Source organism: Pleurodeles waltl, chromosome 9 (genome assembly GCF_031143425.1).
Source record: "Pleurodeles waltl isolate 20211129_DDA chromosome 9, aPleWal1.hap1.20221129, whole genome shotgun sequence".
Classification (NCBI taxonomy): domain Eukaryota; kingdom Metazoa; phylum Chordata; class Amphibia; order Caudata; family Salamandridae; genus Pleurodeles; species Pleurodeles waltl.
Window position 1 is genome coordinate 316,078,627 of NC_090448.1, and position 19,357 is coordinate 316,097,983.

General features: G+C 42.8%; 1 protein-coding gene across 3 annotated transcripts in view; it reads right to left on the reverse strand.

The window, feature by feature from the left end:
* Positions 1-19,357, reverse strand: part of SEMA3F (semaphorin 3F) — a 274,062-nt gene that overhangs the window by 97,579 nt on the left and 157,126 nt on the right. For all 3 annotated transcript variants that reach the window (XM_069206827.1, XM_069206825.1, XM_069206826.1), the window contains 2 exons: positions 3,017-3,177; positions 1,121-1,183 (listed from right to left, as the gene is read on the reverse strand). In XM_069206827.1, coding sequence (XP_069062928.1) covers positions 1,121-1,183; positions 3,017-3,177 — 224 coding nt within the window. The remainder of the gene's footprint in view (positions 1-1,120; positions 1,184-3,016; positions 3,178-19,357) is intronic.

Consider the following 19,357-nt stretch of genomic DNA (forward strand, 5'->3'; position numbering starts at 1 on the left):
TTGTCAGCTCCATAAGACAGACAGCTCACCCAACCTATCCAAAGGTAAAACTTTCCTTGCTCCCTCATCACTCTGACATTTGTGCTTCTCAGCAGGGTATTCCGCAATGAATTTAGCCTTTCTCCTACTGTCAACCTTGAAATTATGCCCTCTCATTTTTGTTATGTGCACCTAAACTCTGTCTCAGTCCAACACATTCCTTACTGTGAGCCGATGGTTGCTGGTGGTGTCCACGAGCATGCATTTTTAGGCACAGGCACTTATTTTTACTCATCAGACTTAGATTCAGAGCAATAAACAGAACAAAAAAAACAAAAAAATGAAGCCAGAGAGAAAGACCGAAAAAAAAAAAAGTTACAAGGGGAGAAAGCAGAGATGAAAAAGAACCGCAATAGGCAGTTAAATAGGTAGGAAGTGCCTGGTACGGGATGAAACAGGTATGATGTGTAATCAAGACTACACAGCCCTGGTAGTGGCACCCTCACCATTGGGAAGCTTGTTATGAACCTCAGAGCAAAACTTTGGGCCCAGACACTTATTGTGCAATTAAGCACTGGCTCAACTCCTTTCCTCAACCTAGACCTCAGTCTCTGTGGCTTTCCATTTATCTCCCTGGTCTCACTTCCATTCACCTACTGCTGATTTCCTACTGTCACATTATCAATGGATCTCAACTGGGCTTGTGTCGCAAGGGTGGGGCTTTCAACCTTCCACCAGTCTCACTTGTATTAAGCTCCATAGGGCAAGGTGCTTCTTGAAGTCTTGCATGTGTAAGCTGTATGCTATTGGAAGCGCATGACTTGAAAGCAAGTAAGAGTTGCATTTCTGTAACTCCTACTAGACCTATGGTTCCCTTTCAGGTTATCGCTGTGTTTGTGACTGAATGACATCACTGTACAGCCACGGCTTTTGTGACTGTAAATCGCTCTGGAAAAACAACCCTTTTGCACAGTTCAGTACCTGGTTCAAGAGGAGCTTTTCTTGATATGGAGTGTCTGACCTGAATGGTGTACCTTCTAGGTGATTCAGGTGATAAAGGGCAAGAGACTTTCTCAGGCAAAGTCCAACATACTGTGGACATTTACTCCCAAATGTCAGCTTTATTTCTTAGAATACTTACATTGTTGTTCTTTCCCGACAAAACACACTCTTCTATCCGTTGCTCTGAAGCTGGCCAGTGAATCTGTAAAAAAAAAAAAAAAAAAACAGACAGAAGCTGTGTGAGCATGTCCCGAGGGCACCTCAGTGCCATATTGGCACATTTATAACACAATTTATAACGCAAAACTGAACTCCATGTACACAGCAGCGTTCAAACACTTTTCGCTCCACAAGTAATACTTTTGACTGACCGTACCTCCATGGACTTGCAAAGTTAAAACTCTTCTTGTGTCATGAAAGAATTAATCTACCCTCCTTCATGCTACACAGCAAGACCACACTGAAAACTGGCAGCACTAACACGTTCACCAAGCCTTTTGATTCCGTCTACGGCTTAGCACATTCAAACTGAGTAAAGGCAAGCAGGAGCAAATGATGTGAAACACTCATGAGATGATCTACGCAGAGAGCAAATACAAAAATAGACTGCCCCTGACAATTTAGTCCACTCCAAAATTATGTGCTTCCTTTGCAGTGCTTCTTCTTTCTCTTCCTTGGGATAGTTAGAGTTTAAGACTCATCTCGACTCCACCACTGTTGTTGGAAGGGGTAATCAGGTTGATTGGATGAATATCAGATGATGCCGTGGTGGAGGTTGATTAGGTGTCTTGCAACAGTCTTGTAGAGTACAAGACATGGAAAGCAACAGTTTATTTCTGATGTGTTTGGTGTAACATCTACGTGGAAAGAGGCAATGCTGGCATGGCTGGAAGTGATCATATACTGCTGGGAGGTAGTTAGCAGCTGTTCTAGCCATCACTGAGATGGATGGTGTAAGGAATAACGCAAAATGGGTATATGAGTTTGTGGATGGATAATGGTGAGGATGCAGATGAAAACTTTAAGTGATAGAGACATGTAGTCAATCAGTTTGAAGCAGGCACTGGGTGAAGACGTTAAAGGTGGGGTTAGAAGTGGTGGGATAATGCTTATAGAAGCTGCTGTGAATACAGAACAAACAGTATATGGTGAGGGGGTTTACAGTTCAATATGGGCAAGACAAATGAAATATGTAGCATCATTTTTCGTGAAACACTACATGGGTTAGATGGGTCATGAAAGGAGAAGACTGGATGATGTTGCACACGCAAAGCTATTAGGAATTTTATATACATCATATATGAAAATGGAACAGTGAATGGCAACTTAGATATGGAAGCTTAATTGGAGACTCCAAACAGAGATGGTCTGAGCAGAGGCACAGACAATGGTACTTGTAGCGTACAGAAGGCTAGGGCTAGTGACAATGAAGGGGCACACTTTGGATATAGATGCTTTAGGGCTTACATGGTAGGAAGAGGTCTTAATAAAAATACTGGTGCTAAAAAGAGGTTAAACCGGTAAAGAAGCGAGGATAAAACAATGGACGTTGAAATATAGTAGGAAGGCATAGTCAAAATGTTGACTACTAGTCTTTACCATCAACAATTTCTGTAATAAGAAAATGTACTACTTCCTCTGGAGCTCCCTCAAAAAGGCAAAATCCACACCTGGCTACCTTAAACAACATATTTAACTTTTCAGATGCAGACTTTTGAATATCAAAATATACTAAAAAGCATAACCTCCTTATATACTGAACGTTCTTTCCTTCCCTCAACTATCTGGAGACATTGGAAATGTAAAAGGCTATGATGTTGGCCTGTGGACATAAGTGAACTGGTATCTGTGAGAATCCATATTAATTTACTCAGTTGTGGATTTAAAAAAAAAAAAAAAAAAAAAAAAAAAAAAACAACAGCCAAAGTGCACTGAAATCCCCCAATTTTACAGCAAAGGAGAGGGAACAACACTCGAGACCTTATTAAGAGCTGAACGGCTGTATAAAGAAGAGGAAATTTGAAACAGTGCTTACGATCAGAGGTTCCCGGTTGATGTCATGCAGATCCAAGGATAGAATGTAGTCCTTGCTCCCCACATACATGCGGTCGTGGTCCTCATCCTTGAGCAAGATACGGTAATCTGTAGTGTTGAGCAGGAAGCTGAAGAAGTGCGCCGTCCCTGTTGACTTCAATTCTGCAACAAGATAGTGGTACGGAGGGATCAGTAATGAAGGAAGGCTTACTTTCATTTCATGTGCACTGAAATTCAAACATGTATGGAACTCCAAGAGTATAAGTTTCTACTGCAGACAAATTCTAGTAAAGTCACCCATCAATGCTTTTCGAGTAAGCCACTTGTGGTTATACAACCAATCTAATTTTCAGAAGAGCCCCTGCTATTGAGTTGCGGATACAAGACAAGGATTCTTACCATTGCTGCAAAGCCATCATACTAAGTGGTAGAAGATCAAGTGTCTGGGGCATCATTTCAAGGCTGGATCCTTTACTTGAAATTTGAACACTGATTTTAATAAGCATTTGCAATGCAATGGGTCTCGCATTTGCCTGAGTTAGAGCTATTAGCGTTGTAAACTCCTAACCGGACGTTTCTTGACACATAAATTTAAAATAAAAAGTAATACAGTGTCACATAAGCAAGCAGATTCAAAGCGCCACGGTATCAGCGTGAAGCAGCACACAAAAGGAAAAAAGTTTGCTTGCAGTCAAACATATCAGCAAAAGTGCAATTAGCCATGTAACAGGGGTGATGTCCAAGGCGGTAACTAAACCGCCCCAAGGAGGGACAAATGTAAAGCATTTACCAACAAAATAAAAGATTTTTGAAGGGCAAGTCCATGAACAAGTGATAGTGATGGGCGTGCGGTGGGCATGGATAAAAATCCCAGATACATACCAACAAGTTGGAAAAGCAGTGCTTGCCCACTGCTATCCTCGACCTAACAATGACATCAGCCTTGCTCTTGTATGTAGTATACCTCAAACTAATCCAGGTAACACTTCACAAATCAAAATACAAATACATTCAACTTTTTTACCATGTAAAGGTAAACCATGGCCTGTGTACCATCACATTATTCACTTTGTGATAATGAGCAAAAGTAAGGGCTTTCATGCATGAAGGGATGAAGACGATGCAAAAGGCAGATATGGATAGAGTATATTTGAAACCACACATGGTGTGGACAACATGTTAACTAAAATATTAGCAACATTCAGAAAGTAGTCAGTTCTGCATGACAGCCCAAGGAGCAAAGCAAAGACCAGGAAGCTTAAACTAGGAGGAAGTACATTTGTGATCAAAAAGTGGGGGGGATTTTATGTCATGCTTGCACCTCTCAAAATAGAATGCAGCTAGTTCTCTCTATGGGTCCTAGGTAGAACAATTAGGATATCAGAATAGAACAGAAGACTAAAGCAACATGACAAGAGAAAATAGGAATTAAGAGGTTTTCAGAGTCAGATGGACTTCTGTAGTCTTCAGTATGGAGTGGAAAGGACATTGAGTGTCCAGTGTGCTGTGTATTTCAGAAATTATTGTGAAGAGGAAGGACATACAAGGAGTGTAAAAAGCATGGGGAAGGTTTGCCATATTTGCGAGGGGGGAGGACACCAAGTATCTCAGTAGTGTCGGGGGTATGATGGATGAGTGTGGGAGGCTTGAAAGGACATGTTTAGGAAGGGATTGGAACATATGGAGAATTGCACAACATGTAGGTAAGTAATGTACGGCATGAGTGTAAGGCTACGCATAAGTTAAATAGGAGATGTGTACAAGATGTTTAAGATGGAGTCTCAGAGCAACTCACAGTGGTAGCCACATATGTTAAAAAAACTAAAAAACATGAGAAAAGTGGACAACTGCCCAGGGCCCCACCTTTTAGAGGCCCCCTGATAAAATAAGAGGAGAAGAGGGATAAAGCAGGAAAAGGGAGTTTAGGATAAAAAATAATTAGATTGCAGATTAATCTGCGATCACGATTTTCCAGCAACCAAAACTAACAGTTTATGTGTTATGTGCATTTGTCCTATATTATAATGCACTAGTCTACTAAGCATCACCAAGACACCCTCACCTTCCTTTCAAAGGGATGAACAGGATGCTTAGACATTGAATTCCACAAACAGATTATTCCTTCAACAAAAAACCTAGTTCCAAGCCAAAAAGAATTTTCTTTATGAGTGCTTATCCAAGCCTTCTTCTGAGAACTGTTCTTTCAGCTGTATTTGTATGCCCTAATTTCTGAAAGCGTAAGTATACTACAATACAGTTCTCTCTCGTAAGGGCTTCAATGTCTTTGGTCCCCCAAAAATCCTTAACATGACACTGGTTGTACCAATAACATTTCTTCGTGGCAGAAGCGGATAGAATCATTCAGAGTCGGTGCATAAAACAGGTTAAGCAACTCCAGTTAATTCTTTCCCCACAGTTGCAAGTTCTCACGCAGCATAAAAGTCTGTTTGAGGCCTGAGGGCGGTTGAAATATACTTTTTATATCAGCACCTATTCTTCTCCTGGGGGCTTGACAGTTGTATAACAGGATTTCAGTGGAACATTTTTAGAAATATAGCATGGGAAAAAGTTTTCCTCTCAGGTTACTCTAGTGTGAGGAAGTGGTCTGATCATCCTTGTGCCATTTATTACACAGTTTGGCCATGTGTCATTCATTACCCACCAAGTCCCACCTAACAGCATGGTTGCGATCAGTTGGATAATAATGGCCTGATTTCTATCTCTGAGGAGGGGATACTACAGATAATAATGGTGTTTGGATTTCGGCGGACGGGATGTTCGTCACTACTGCGACGAAGTTACCCCTCCACCGAGATCTAAATCAGGCCTTGTGAGTTCTCCTTTACTCACACCTATTCTCCCTCAGTCAGACTCCTGATTCTGGGTTTTAACTATGCAATCAACTCTCATTAGAAGTAGTACAACCATTTACAAACAGTAATCCATGACAATTCTGTGTTTCAATACGATGACTCACTGCTGATAGGGATGTCAATATGGGTTCATCATAGAAGGCTTGGAAATTTGTGGTGGTTATTGGGTGGACTGTTTTAAGTGACTCTGACACTAATACATGCCTCAACTCACTCAGAAGCTAGATAGAAAGGTCTTCTGATTAAACACAATTTCATGGCATTACTGGATGAAGCAAAATGAATGAGCATCCACGTACAGTTACAACAACCATTAACATCTCTGACTGAGCTACCGGCTCATATCCTGAGAGGAGAGAGAAAGACCCTGTCCACCATGGTTTCAGAAAAAATATACTAGAGCTCGAGCTCCAAAACTGCATGCTGGTAAATTGTGTTTAGAGTGATTTTCAGGCACACAATAACAGGGCTAACAAAGGTCAGTGATGAATCACTCACCTACGATTACACAGGACAATACTTCACTTTCAATATGCAGCAAAAGAAGACACTGTTGAGCCTTCCTCGGGTATGGTGGCCGAAAATGGAACCATGTCAGCAAGATGTTTCCATCTCCTGAAGCCAGTCTTATTCATTTCCACTACAGGCACTCACTGACTTCCTAGCCAGCAGTAGCACAGGTGCAGGACAGAACAGCCTGGTGGGTAGGAAGACTGAGCGATGCCTCTCTGCAGGGAGCCAAGCCAGCACAGCAGGAACCTGAAGAAGGCCAAGATCTCCAGAACATGATCCGATCTTGCACCTGCTCCACCAGCGGAATGTCCTCTCCAATCCCAGAGACATCCCACCGACTGCTTCTCTCCCGAACGCACCCCATCTTCCAGACAATTCGATATGTTATCATTAATTAACGCAAAGTGCATGACACCAGATCTGTGGAACTAATCACTTCTGGACCTGTGGGTCTCCTGTTTAATGCAACATCAAAGTTACCAAAAAAGGAGTGAGCGGTTTCTAAAAGGTCAGACCATGCTAATTGAATAACGGGAACCATTCCTCGACATGTGATGCATTGCGAAACGTACTTATGGTAGGGGTGCTATGCTGAGAAGTACGCATTATCTTTTACCTTACCTCCTCAAACTTTGCCACCTCTAAAATGGGCCATTTTTTAGAATCTACAACACAAGTGAGTAAAGAGAATAGGTGTGCCTGCACCAAGCCCTTCTGCTTTGAATATTAACTAGTGGCAGCAGCAGTTCCACAAATCATTATAAGAGGATGCCCACTTCTACATGCAACACAGAAGACATACTTCATCACTCTTGAACCACCAGCATCTAATCAACTATGAACAGGCAAACTTGCACTTCCCAAGCAAATGCTATAACTTTCAGATAATAGAACTTCCTATGTGTGCAGAAAGAAGCAGTTGCTGTTTATACAGAGCTCATCAGGACACCTACGCCGGTTCAAGAAAGCATAGTTTGGTTTAGGAGGAAATTAGTCCACAATCTTCTTGGGGCAGCACTGTAGCAACTGGTTGATGTGACTCTCCACTGTTGTTTAAGGACAGGTGCGCCATCCGGTCATTGATTATTTTCAGTGTAAAAGAATTTATCAGATCTTCACATTCTTTACTATCACTTCTGATGATTGCAAATCATACCTTCAGAATGATACACAGCTCTGCTTTAAATTAAAGGCATGGGCAGAACAAAAACATTCCTGCCTCATCCTCAGTCTTGCTTTCCTGTTGCTCACTCTCAATACCTTTGCTCTCTTTTATGCTTTCAATTAGGACTTATTGTGCCCCTTCCTTCTCCACTCCCACTTATTTCATGGATCCCCATCGCCATCCTCTGTTAAGGTCAGGGTAAAACACTATCACACTTTCTTACCAAATGCTAAGCTTGCACACCACAATGGCTCCCAGCCCTTGCTCCATGTTGCCCTGCTACATGAAAGGACCCCCATCTTTTGACAACACTTTAAAAGATTAGGATTCCCAGGCCTCCTTCCTTATGTGCTGTGGTGCCACGTCGGAATTGGCCCACATGAAGCTATGAATCTATGAATCTGTTGTCTCCAAATCAGCGGTTTAGAAATCTTTACTGCATGTACAGAGAAACCTGACATACGGAGTTTAAAGCCACAGCTAGATGTGCATTAATACATGCCCTTGGTCACACAGGGAACAGTAGAAATGATATACATAGGTACAATTCAGGTCTGGATTCAGAACTTCTTCGGATACCAAAAAATGACAAAATAATTCACATCGCTTTTTTGAACATTAACACACCATTTTGCTCTGCCCTATGCACTATCCGCACTATCCGTTAAACTATCCGTTAAACTATTAGTAATGGCACGACAGCAACTATGCTAAAATATCACTAACTGCTCTCCCCCTGCTCCTTGCCAAAAGCGAATCCCTGAAGGCTTCTCGAGGGACAACCTAAAAAGGCAGCAAATTTATCAACCAGCAAACAAGTGCTCAAACTATTACAAGTTCAGAGATCAGAATTCGAAGAGATTATGATTTGTTGATAAACTTATAGGGAGGAATTTGAAGGCCGCGTCCTTCCCATGGTTAATCTTTGAAACACTGAGTCAGACAGCATATTCTGGCTACCGAACATGCCAACAACGTCAAGGAACAAACTAAAATACGGTAGATAGCAGTCCGCGCAATAGTGCAGTTTTGAAATACTAATGAAGAGCTAAAGTGATTTAATTATGAGTAAGTCTTTCAAATCAAACGTGCCCCTCTGAATCATCCATCCCATACTGCAAAGATGGCTGTGTGCAAGTTAATAATTTTGTTGTGGTTTAAAGGTGCCCAACAGGAAGACCTCATGCATTATTAGACTCCAGTCTATTTTCTATACCCCATAGTGTCTGCCGTGCCGTAGTATGGGCTAGTCAGGCCGGCACAGAAGTAACCAGAAATCTTTAAACTTAATCTGCTAAAGAATGACAAATAAGAGGTGTGAACGGGCCAGAACTTCTACTGGATAAGCAGCTCTGTACTCATAGCATATACTGATGCAAAAAAGTGCTAGGAGAGTAGCATGCCACTTTTCTGTAGCATGAAATGGTGCGTATACATTGATATGTGTAGTCCAAAGAAGGATTTGGGACTTGTTGTCCTTTGCTGACTGCAGTACACCAGTTCAGCGGGGTTGCTACAGGCAGTGTGAGGCAAACTCCGTTTGTTTTATTTCCCTTCGTGGTTATTTTTCAGTTCAATAGGAAACGTTTTTTGTGTTTATTTCCTACTTGTCATTTTATTTCTGTTCATTTTTTATTTTGATCTTGGAGGACTGTTCAATTATACTAATTTCGCTATGCATGTTATTGGTGATGTTAAGCTTTGAGGTGCTACTTTTAACTAATATTGAACAATAGAATGGTAGGTGAGTCAATCTGCTGTTGGACTTAACGTCAAAGTCTACTGCTCCTTGGTGTAACTAGAAGATAGGGCTCTCATTTAAAGCAATGGGACGTCTTGGGTTACACCTATTTAGAAGAAATGTCACTTCCAGTATATAAAAAAGCAATCTTGTGCTGCCCAAATACACTACACAGCTCCAGCCCAACTGTTTAGACAATGGTTTTGGGCAGAGGTCTTTAGACTTCCAAGCACCGACCCTCTTCATATGCAAATACTGTCCAGGCCCAGTGCCAGGGCCCATGTAAGATAGAAGAGAATTGAGGGTCTTAACTGGATGCAGGAGGGTCCCCATTGCCAGCGGCCTGGCTCTCTGCTGCTCTCTGCCCCCTGACCCCAGGCTGCTGATGACAGTGAAAGGAGGGAGGCCTGGATCCGGAGCTGGCACCGGTGTAGCCCCTCTGCAGCAGCTCCATGCCGCCAACCAGCAGTAAGCAAAGCCTGTCGTAGAGTGTGCCAAATGTTTTTTTGTGCTGCGTGTAAAGTGAAGCCTAGTTATGGGCCACATACGCAAGCGCAGACTGTCTGCACTTGTGCTGTGTAGCCCATATCTGGGCTGCAGTGCACACGTCGGTGAGCTGCCGGGCTAGCGGAGTTTTTTGCCGAACTCCACACTCCAAGCAGAGCGCGGAGTGCCAAAAACTGCCTTAACTCCACCAGCACAAGTGAGCTCACCACCCGCCCCTACTTATAACACCCTGACATTAAGTATCAAAAAGAATAACTCATTGTCACCATGAAGCTTCAAGTGATTCCATCAATTAAAGCCTGTACTGGCTCCTAAGCAGCCTTTACATTTGGTGATTAACCAATTACACACATTTGTACTCTTTCAGGTAACAGGCACCACAACGAGGAGGCCAGCAGGGTCATGTTCAGATGCAGCACTCGGACTGTCTGGACCACTTGTGTCTCAGAGTAATGGTCCAGGAAAAGGAGGAAAGTAGCGAGAGCCTTGGATACCATGAAAAAGATGGCTTGGAGGAAGGGGCATTGGTGTATTTACACTTTTATAAGTCTCAAAAATAGTGTGGATAATGGGCTACAGAAAAATAACCCTGATATGATCTCCTATGTGCCGCCCTGGAGCTCAGTCCTGTCCCTCTCACTCTCACTATTCTTGTCATAATTGGGGGGGATGGGGAGGGCACTGACTTCAAAACATTGTGGTTAAGGGGGCTTAGAGCAAAATAGTTTGAAGACCACTCTCCTAGGGAATCATCCAACTAGTGGTACCACTGCAGCAGGCAGAACTATCTTTTTAATAAATTGTTTTGCATCGTTGTATAACTTTTAATAGTAAATTATACATTTGAGAACGTCTATAGTGCCCACCCTTGTTACATGTTGTCCCTCTTTCTGTCTTATTTGCATGAACAAGTATGACATGCACATAACTAGGTTTGCGTGAAAAGGGTAGGTTATGCCAGGATTCCTGTTGGAATGAAATACCAGTTTGCTGAAGGCAAAAAACATTGAACCAAGCACACTATAGGCCTGAGATTACTCCTTGTACCACTTAGTGAAAATCTAGTGCGTTTTTTGTTGCCAAACATTCATAAATTACTTGGGGCCCCAGCCCTTTGGTGCAGAGCCCGCCAGCAGTTGTGGTTTTACCTATGGGGAGGGCTCTACAGGGAGTGCCCATCCCGTAAATGTGGAGTGGAATAAGTGTAGGGTTTTCCGAGTGAACGGGGTCCACAGTTCGGGGGGGCCTTGTGGTTTGAAGTCCAAACTTGTGTGAAGATTGGGTTGTACTCAACATCAAGTACCATGTTACCCAAGGCACGAAAGCCAGATTAGATTTTACACCATTTGAAAACATGTATGTAGCGTCAGGGACATCTTAAGGATTTTGGCAGCCCAGGGATAAACATATTTTGGGGGCCCCTGTTCAAAACAGCTTTGAATATAAGATCCAATTTGAGATCTTTCAGGGCCAGGTCTCCGACTGGCACAGGCACACTCGTCTGAATTCTGAATGTGTTTACATCTAATATTTGGGGATAGTGAAGAGTTTTTCCGTACTGAAACACAACAGCAGCAAACTAATATTACGGAAAATAGTTTCTGTTACACCCTCCTAATTCTCATATGTGAGTTCCTATTTGATCTAAAATAACTTTTTTTTTTTTTTTTTAAATGGACCTCGCATGAAAAATAAACATTTCTCTGCAAAATATCTGTAATTGACTCTTGTACATTATTCATGTTAAAAATAAATTTAAGGAAAATAAATTATGCTGGGTCATCATGGAAAGAGTCACTGCAGAACAGAGCTGGCTCTATCAGGGGGCCCCTTGAAAGGCTGGGGCCCTGGGCCAGAGCCCACTGTGCCCATGCCTTCAAACGTCTGTGTAGCGTGAGAGAACAACTATTCACCTACAAGCACAGCTAGGAGACATGTCTTATACCACATGATATACTGCTTATGAGACAATACTCACGAACTTCAAGTACAAGGTGACATTCATTGCAATTAGACTTATAAACAGATATCCGGTTATGACAGGACATCTTAAATTGTGGGTCATAACCAGCAATCTACTGGCTCACTTCTGGGCAGTGTGATCCGTCACCTCTTTCTAAGCTCTTCCTTGTAAAAGAAATGCTAGTTGCCTCCTCTCGTACTCACAGCATACTTAGAAAAAGAACGCTGGACGCCAAAGGGGATATAGCAATTTGTTTGACGAACCACACTTGTTTTATTCAGTGTTGGGTGGGACCGAAATGTTAGAGCCAGACCATTCAACTGGTCTTAATGGTCTTAATTCTGTTGTTCGTTCTAGTGAATGGAGGAATAATTGGGTTACACTTGCCAGCCCAGTATGTAGAGCCAAGCGTCAGTCTTGGTTAAGGTGCGAGTGGGTGAAGTCCTGGCACTGAGCCTGGATTTCTTCTGAACTGCGGTGACTTCGGAATTCCTATGTGTTGGCAGCTATACCAGATAGCTTAATTAAACGTGCTTATGTTTGACGAGGCAACTGCAGCTGTGTGGCTTACTCAAGCAGCTGGAAAGACAGGAGAGGCATGTTGCTAAAGGCACAAAGCAAGGCATTGGGAAGTGAGGCTCTCCTATAGCACAGTGGCAGCTCACGGGAGGGATAAGGGGTGGGGCGGTACGTGGCAGGGGGACCACACCGAAAAAAAAATGTATATAATTTTTTATATTAAAAAAAAAAAAAAAAAAACACCTTACCTTTTTCCTCCGTGCCACACCCGTCCACTGGACTGCAGGCACAGGCTCACAGCCTGCCCTTCGTCCAATCCTAACGCTGCTTTCATGCTGCTGGCAGCATGAAAGCAGCATTGGGACTGGATGGAGCAGAGTGGAAGTCTCTGCCTGCCGTCTCTGCATTGCTGGGTTGGAGAGAGCCTGAGTGCGCATGTGTGTTCGGCCGGCGTGAGAAGGTCGGCCAAACATACATGTGCACGGAGCGGTAGTGCTGTGCACTCCCCCTTGTCCCAGTAACAGCCCCCTGGCCCCGCCCCTTTTACTATAAAATGATTAGAAACTGTTGAGATCGAGCCATTTCTAAATGACTGGAAAGCCCTTTCTGCAAATCAGGAAGCACTGGTGATAATTTCCATTAAATCAAGAAATAAGAAGAATTGCTTTTGAATAGTCAAAATGCACTTAAGAATCACATCGCCCAAATGCAATGATAAGCTCCCAACTAATTAGACAACACTTCTGACCAGTCATGGTGTACTAGTCAATCATGGACGTTGATTTGCTGAAATTTGAGTTTTAGGAAGTGACCTCATGAACTATTTAATCCCATCTGACATAACACATTTGACCCCTTGTCCGACCCATAGTCTCACACCAGCCTCCAGTTCATTACTGGTCTGTTAGCGGGAAAGCAATGCACGGAAAACAAATTAATTGAACAGGACTTTTAAGGTCCTTCTTAATGTTTGTTCATATCTTATCTGCCCCGCAACATGGGCTAACAAAGGCAATGCCAGGCGTACCATAGGGCAGGATGCTATTGACATTGAGGTTATTAACATATCTTAAACTTAGAAAGGTGTTGCATGAGCCACGGCTTCCCACCAGTAGATAATCTCTTGCTAGGGAACTCCAGCAGTCAAGAATCAATTGTGATAGCTTTCACTAATCGAAGAACACAGGATAGGATAGAGTGGACTCTCGCAGAGAAAGAACTACCAAGAGTCTCCAGCCAGACAAAAAACACATAACTAGCAAAAGACGACCAGAAAAAACTGCCAAAAGCTCCTGACTAACCAGAAGGCATCATTGGAAACTTCCAACAAATCAAACCATTGACAAGCTTGCCTCACCATCAAGAAACTATTGGCGAGAATTTTCCATCACACAGGGAGCCTTGTGCAAGCTTTTCTTCAGTCATAAAGCACCGGCATAGGTTTATACCAGCCACAATACAATGTCAAATATTTCTCATCAATCGTCAACAATCAGTGAGCTTTTCTAGTAGAGATTATTGGGGGCTGCTTGGCATCAGTCTCAAAACTAGAACAATCGCTTCCCATCGATCTCACACCAGAGTGAGCACCCCACCAAGAAGTATTTCCCAGAAGTTTCAGTCACGAGAACAATGGAAGGTTAGATGGTCACAGTTGGATTAAGGATTGTGTGCAGTCCTTGGAACTCAGCCAAGGGCATGAATGGAAACGTTGCATTCTGCATAGCCTGGTCAATCATAAACCCAGGAACACTTCATATTCCTTAAAGCAATAAACAATGGAAGAGGACACAAGGACACAGAATCCAACACCTGTCACATCGAAATGTGGACAAACCAGCCTCTGCCTCTTGCATCATGGGTAACTACTCAGGGTAACAGGGTGCACTACATACTCGTAAATCGAATCTCCTTCTCTCAAGCACAGTTCCAAACGCTTTTGTTGTGGAGCAATACTCCTTGGGTACCAAGAACAATCATGTGCATCATGTTTTGTACACATCTCATACATGAAAGCCCATTTTCTATTTTGTTATTGTAAATTATGTGCTGCGAGGCTGTGTGTGCACCCCGAAGAAAACAATCTGATAAACTTCAGAATGTGAACAAGGAGAGGGAGAAACAGAGGTCCGGAGAGAGGAAGAAAAACAAAACGCACAGAGCCCCCAAAATGTTATAAGCAATATGGAGTACGAGGTCAGCATGTCGTTTCATAGAGTTGTGTTATGCTATCGGGACCCATGGGTCGGTTCAGTGCCTCGTTTGGAGAATCCGAATTTAGCAAGCGTTGGGTCACATTAGATTGGAATCAGTTTAGCTGTCGGGTTACCTTACCATAAAGTATTTTGCATCAGACACTGACAACCTGTCAGCTCTGTGAAATTCTCGATTTGGCTTTCCATTTAACTATGAATATTTTCTCCACCATTTCTAAGTCTGATCGACAGGGCAATTGCAAGCTGGCTTATCAGTTTTATTTTGTAACATATCCAAATTTCTGGATCTTTCAAGAGCAGTTTGTGTGTGTTGTCTCTTCAAGAAAAAAACAGCATCTTTGTATTTTGTACAAGTCACTTGCTCATGGCACTTTTTGGGCAAAAAGTAAAGAGATTTCACTGCTTATCCTTCTAAAACACTTGATTGTAGAAGGCCAGGAAATTTTGGTTAACTCATAAGATGGTCGGAAGTGGATGGGACAAGATTGCCATCCTCCTCTCAAAACTTGATAGACGGGTTTCAAAGAGTGGATGACTGCTGTCTGACACCCAATGCAGAGGAGAAATGTAACCATCCTGCCTCTCAACACCTTGTTAAAGAAATAATTTGAATTAAAATGCATGTCTTGGTTATTGTACTGTACTTCAGCATTTATATAATGCTTCATACTCTTGACAAGGGCGCCAAGGGGCACACAGCTACGCTATGCAAATCGAGGCACAAAGCACTCCAATCTGCTCAGGCTCATGGGGGCCTCCTTGGAGTGCATGATTCAAATGGGTGTTGGTTGTGCGCTGGCCTTTATAGGATGTGTTAAGTGATGTTTGGAAACAAGCTGTAAATGTGGTGAGATGATGCTCCTGTGTATGAACATCACACAGGGTGTGTGAAAATACACACGTACTCAAAGACTATTTAGGAGCACTTCATAGCATATATTTTAGGAGCAGTCAGAAATCACAAAACAGACTCAGCTACTGGTATGGCTTGCTAGGTCCATCAGTATTACTATAAGGAGAATACCCAGTAGCAATAGAGGGACCGGCCTTGGAGGAACTGCTTAATAACAGGGTGCAATAGAACTCCAACCCAGAGCAATGGAACCACAGACTTGGAAGCACTATTAAGCAACAGGTGAGTATAATAATTTGAGTCACCCTGGAATTGTATTCTATAAAGGACTCTCTCCTTAGTGACGGGCATAGGTTGCTCAAATATTGGCAAACCTCAGGTAAAGATCAAATAAAAGACATGCATTCTGAAAAGATCAACATTCTCGCAGCACATGATGCAAAATGCTGAACTCAAAGATGCATGGAGGCCATCAGCACCCACAAACTAATCTGCCAATTTCACAGACACGCCTTGTGATCCAGCATCCCTGAGGGTCAGCATTACTATGATAGTCACCCCTGCTGGGAGAAATGACTAATATGCAATGACATTGTTTTCAGTACACAAACTATAAAGCATGAGACTGGTACCTGTTGTGTCAACAGCTGATTCTTTATCCAGTGGCAGAAAAGGATTGAGGGAGTAACAGCCCGAGATCATTAAAGCGATGAAACAAAAAACTAAAGCTCCTGCAACATGTTTTCCTCAGCAGAGGAGCAAATGTACTGCTTATAAACTGCTATGTGCGAAATCAAGGTGGTCAACCGCACCTGTCACTGTGGAACCTAGACCAATTTGTGTTTTAAAGAGACCACTGGCCTGATTACTGGTAAATACTGATACTGCAGTGTCTCATATATACTAGCTGGCTGGGTTACCTCGGTCTTCCCAGTTTTGCACCGCTCAATGAGGAATGCTGCGGTAATGTCTCGTTCCCCGCTTCCATGCTACAAGACTTGGAACGTTGCAGTGTTTCCCTGCAGAAACTACAAACTCTGCCATGTTTTACTTGTACTCCTGATTCACGCTGAAACTCCATTTACCACGATCTGAATTACTACTTCTAATTAACAAGGCACGTGGTGGTCTCCTACCGTTCTAAAATGGATTATAAAGGCTGAGTGTAACATGACATATTTGCATAGCTAGCCCATATGGCAACTACCGGCCCGATTTGTTCCACGTAATCAAGCAAATAACACCCAAAACTAAAAATAAACAATAACAAATAGATGAACTCTATCCAAATTTCCACTCACTGCTCTTATAACAAGAGCAAGCATAATGTGTCTCAAGAAGAAACGTCTGATTTGAAGGACGGGTGGGAGTCTTTAATGGACTTATGTTTTCAGATCACTTCAAGTGAGAAATATATTTTACAAGCGTCATCCACTTAAAAAATTCATTTTAGATTTTTTTTTTAACTCAATTAGAATTTGTCTTACTCATAACTTGCACATATAGAACATAAAATACTCTGACTTCAAAATTTGTGTAGAATCCATTTACTTGATTAAAGATCAGTTAGCTTCCTTTTAACACTGTGGCCCTCATTACGAGGCTGGTGGTCATGAGATCGCCAGCCTCGCCGTAGCGGTTCTTCTGCCACCGAGCCAGTGGTGAGGACCGCCAAATTAAGAGTTGTGGGGCTTGGCAGACGCCAAGCCTCCACAACTCCGCCTGGCCCGCTGGTGCAGTTGCACCGCCGTGGCCGGCGGTGAGCACATCCAACCCAGCAGCAGGTCTCAGCCTGCCTGCCGGATTGCGAGGTTGCAAACCGCCAGGCTTTCTGTGGCGGTCACCCCGCCACAAAAAACCCTGGTGGTCACGCACCCGGTGACAGGACTCTTCATTCCTGTCGCCAGCACACACATACACACATGTCTCCACAAATACACACCTCCCCCCTCCCCAACCCGTCCACACACTCAAACACCTTTATGTATGCATTCATATTCACACCAATTCAGCATATGCATTCATCACCACAGACACACCCATACACGTGCACATACATGCACACACACATTCACTTGCATACACGCACACATTCACCACCACCCTCCGCATACACACACACACACACTCAGGAACCCTCCCCCCCTTTCTGGACACCCACTTACCTTTTCTGTTGAGGAGGATGTCCGGGATGGGATGGGTCCTGGCGATCTTGCATTGCCAGCAGGAATTCGCCAAGCCGTATTACGGCTTGTAATACGGCGGGCCGAATCCTGCTGCCGTGGCGGTGCTGGCAATGCACCCGCCACTTCAGAGTCAGACTTCTGCCCAAAAATGGGCAGAAGTCCTCCAAGGACTCCTAATATTGTGGGCAAAAGACCGCCAGCACTGGCGGTCTTTTGCCTGCAGCGGCTTCGGATTGTCCTCGAAAAGGACCGCCAAAGTCGTAATGAGGTCCTATGTGTATCGAGCCTGAAGCTGTGTAACAAATTCAAAGAATCGCTGTTTTCCTTATGTTTACTGCAAATCCTGCTCTCCCACAAATTTGCAAATGAAGAATTCAATTTAATCACTTACTTGCAGTTTTGGGTTGTCTGATTGTTAATGATTCATTACTATTTAATAACAGATTTGTTTGTAATAAAGAAGGCCAGGTTTCCATACTTACTGATTTTTACACAAATACAGATGGAAAACAATCTGGCCCCGTGGTAGTATTCATTTATAGAAGCAGAAAAAGAGGGAAAGCAAGTATTTCCAAGGCTGCCACTAAATCTTCCAAGCCATTGGCAGTGCAGACTGACAGGTTAAAGTGTTTTAAAAAAAACGAAAAAAAAAAACCCGAAGATGCCCACACATGCAGCTGGACTCTAAATTTATTTCATCCATTCTTTTTTTACCTGATGCTTGTAAATTGAAATAGCCTTTTCATCTGGCCTTGCAGGCATCATACAGAGAAAGCGAGAATTCACTTGCTTTTTTATTTACCCCTTTTAAGCAAAACATTGGATTTGCTTTGAAAAATATAAAATTATATTACATCTTTACTTTTCTGTTTATGGCATCCTCAAAACATTTTCTGTTTTTTTGCAGTCTTATATCTGCCCAACTTATGCACAACTCATCTGTGTATTTGTGGGTCCCTAGTGCTTAATGGTGCGCTTCTCATATGACATCTTAAACCACTTATCAACCCATTTCTCAAGGTTGCCCTGTTCCCAATTGTAACACTAGTGAATCCTTTTGGCACATATTGCTTTTCTCATGCATTTTTAAAATCGCGTACAAGTACGGTTATTTGTCTGCACCTGTGCCCACCAACTGTGTAGACTATTGTGGATTCAACAATTCTGTCCTTCTTAGATAACTAAACCATAGACCTACTCGTCTTCTCCACAACAGAACAAAATAGGTATCTGCACTTAAAACACAAAGGTGCAAGGCTGTTCCCAGGTTCTATTGGGTGTGGCAGGTCTCCTGCAACCTCTGCAATTTTGTTCTTTCCCTGGCAAGTGAGACACGAATTCAACTTAAAAGCGAGTTGTGATCTTCAGAGCGAACTGTTGGCTGGATGCGGTGAAAAAAAGATTGTGTTTTACATTTTGGTCATCAGAACAGACATCCCAAATTATCAACAGCAGGAATGCTGTTCTTCTCCAGGTTCAATCAGTGAGAATGTGCAAGCTTCTAGAACACTGCAAAATGCATGTTTCGTCTCAGCTATATATCCCGGTGATTAAGATCACTATGCATTTTTACCTGTTTTACTTTGCTTACTTTATTGTGCACAGTTAAATAAAACATAACTCCTATGCACCTCAGTTTATTGCTATATTTTTCTTGGCATTGTGCAGCCCAATTTCCACTGCAGTATATTTGGTGTATTTGGGCAGAAGGAAGCTGACTGACTCAAACTTATTGGATTTGTCACGTTGGTGGCTCTAGTTGCTGTCTAGATATGGTGGCGGAAATCCTGCTTCTGCCCTATCAAC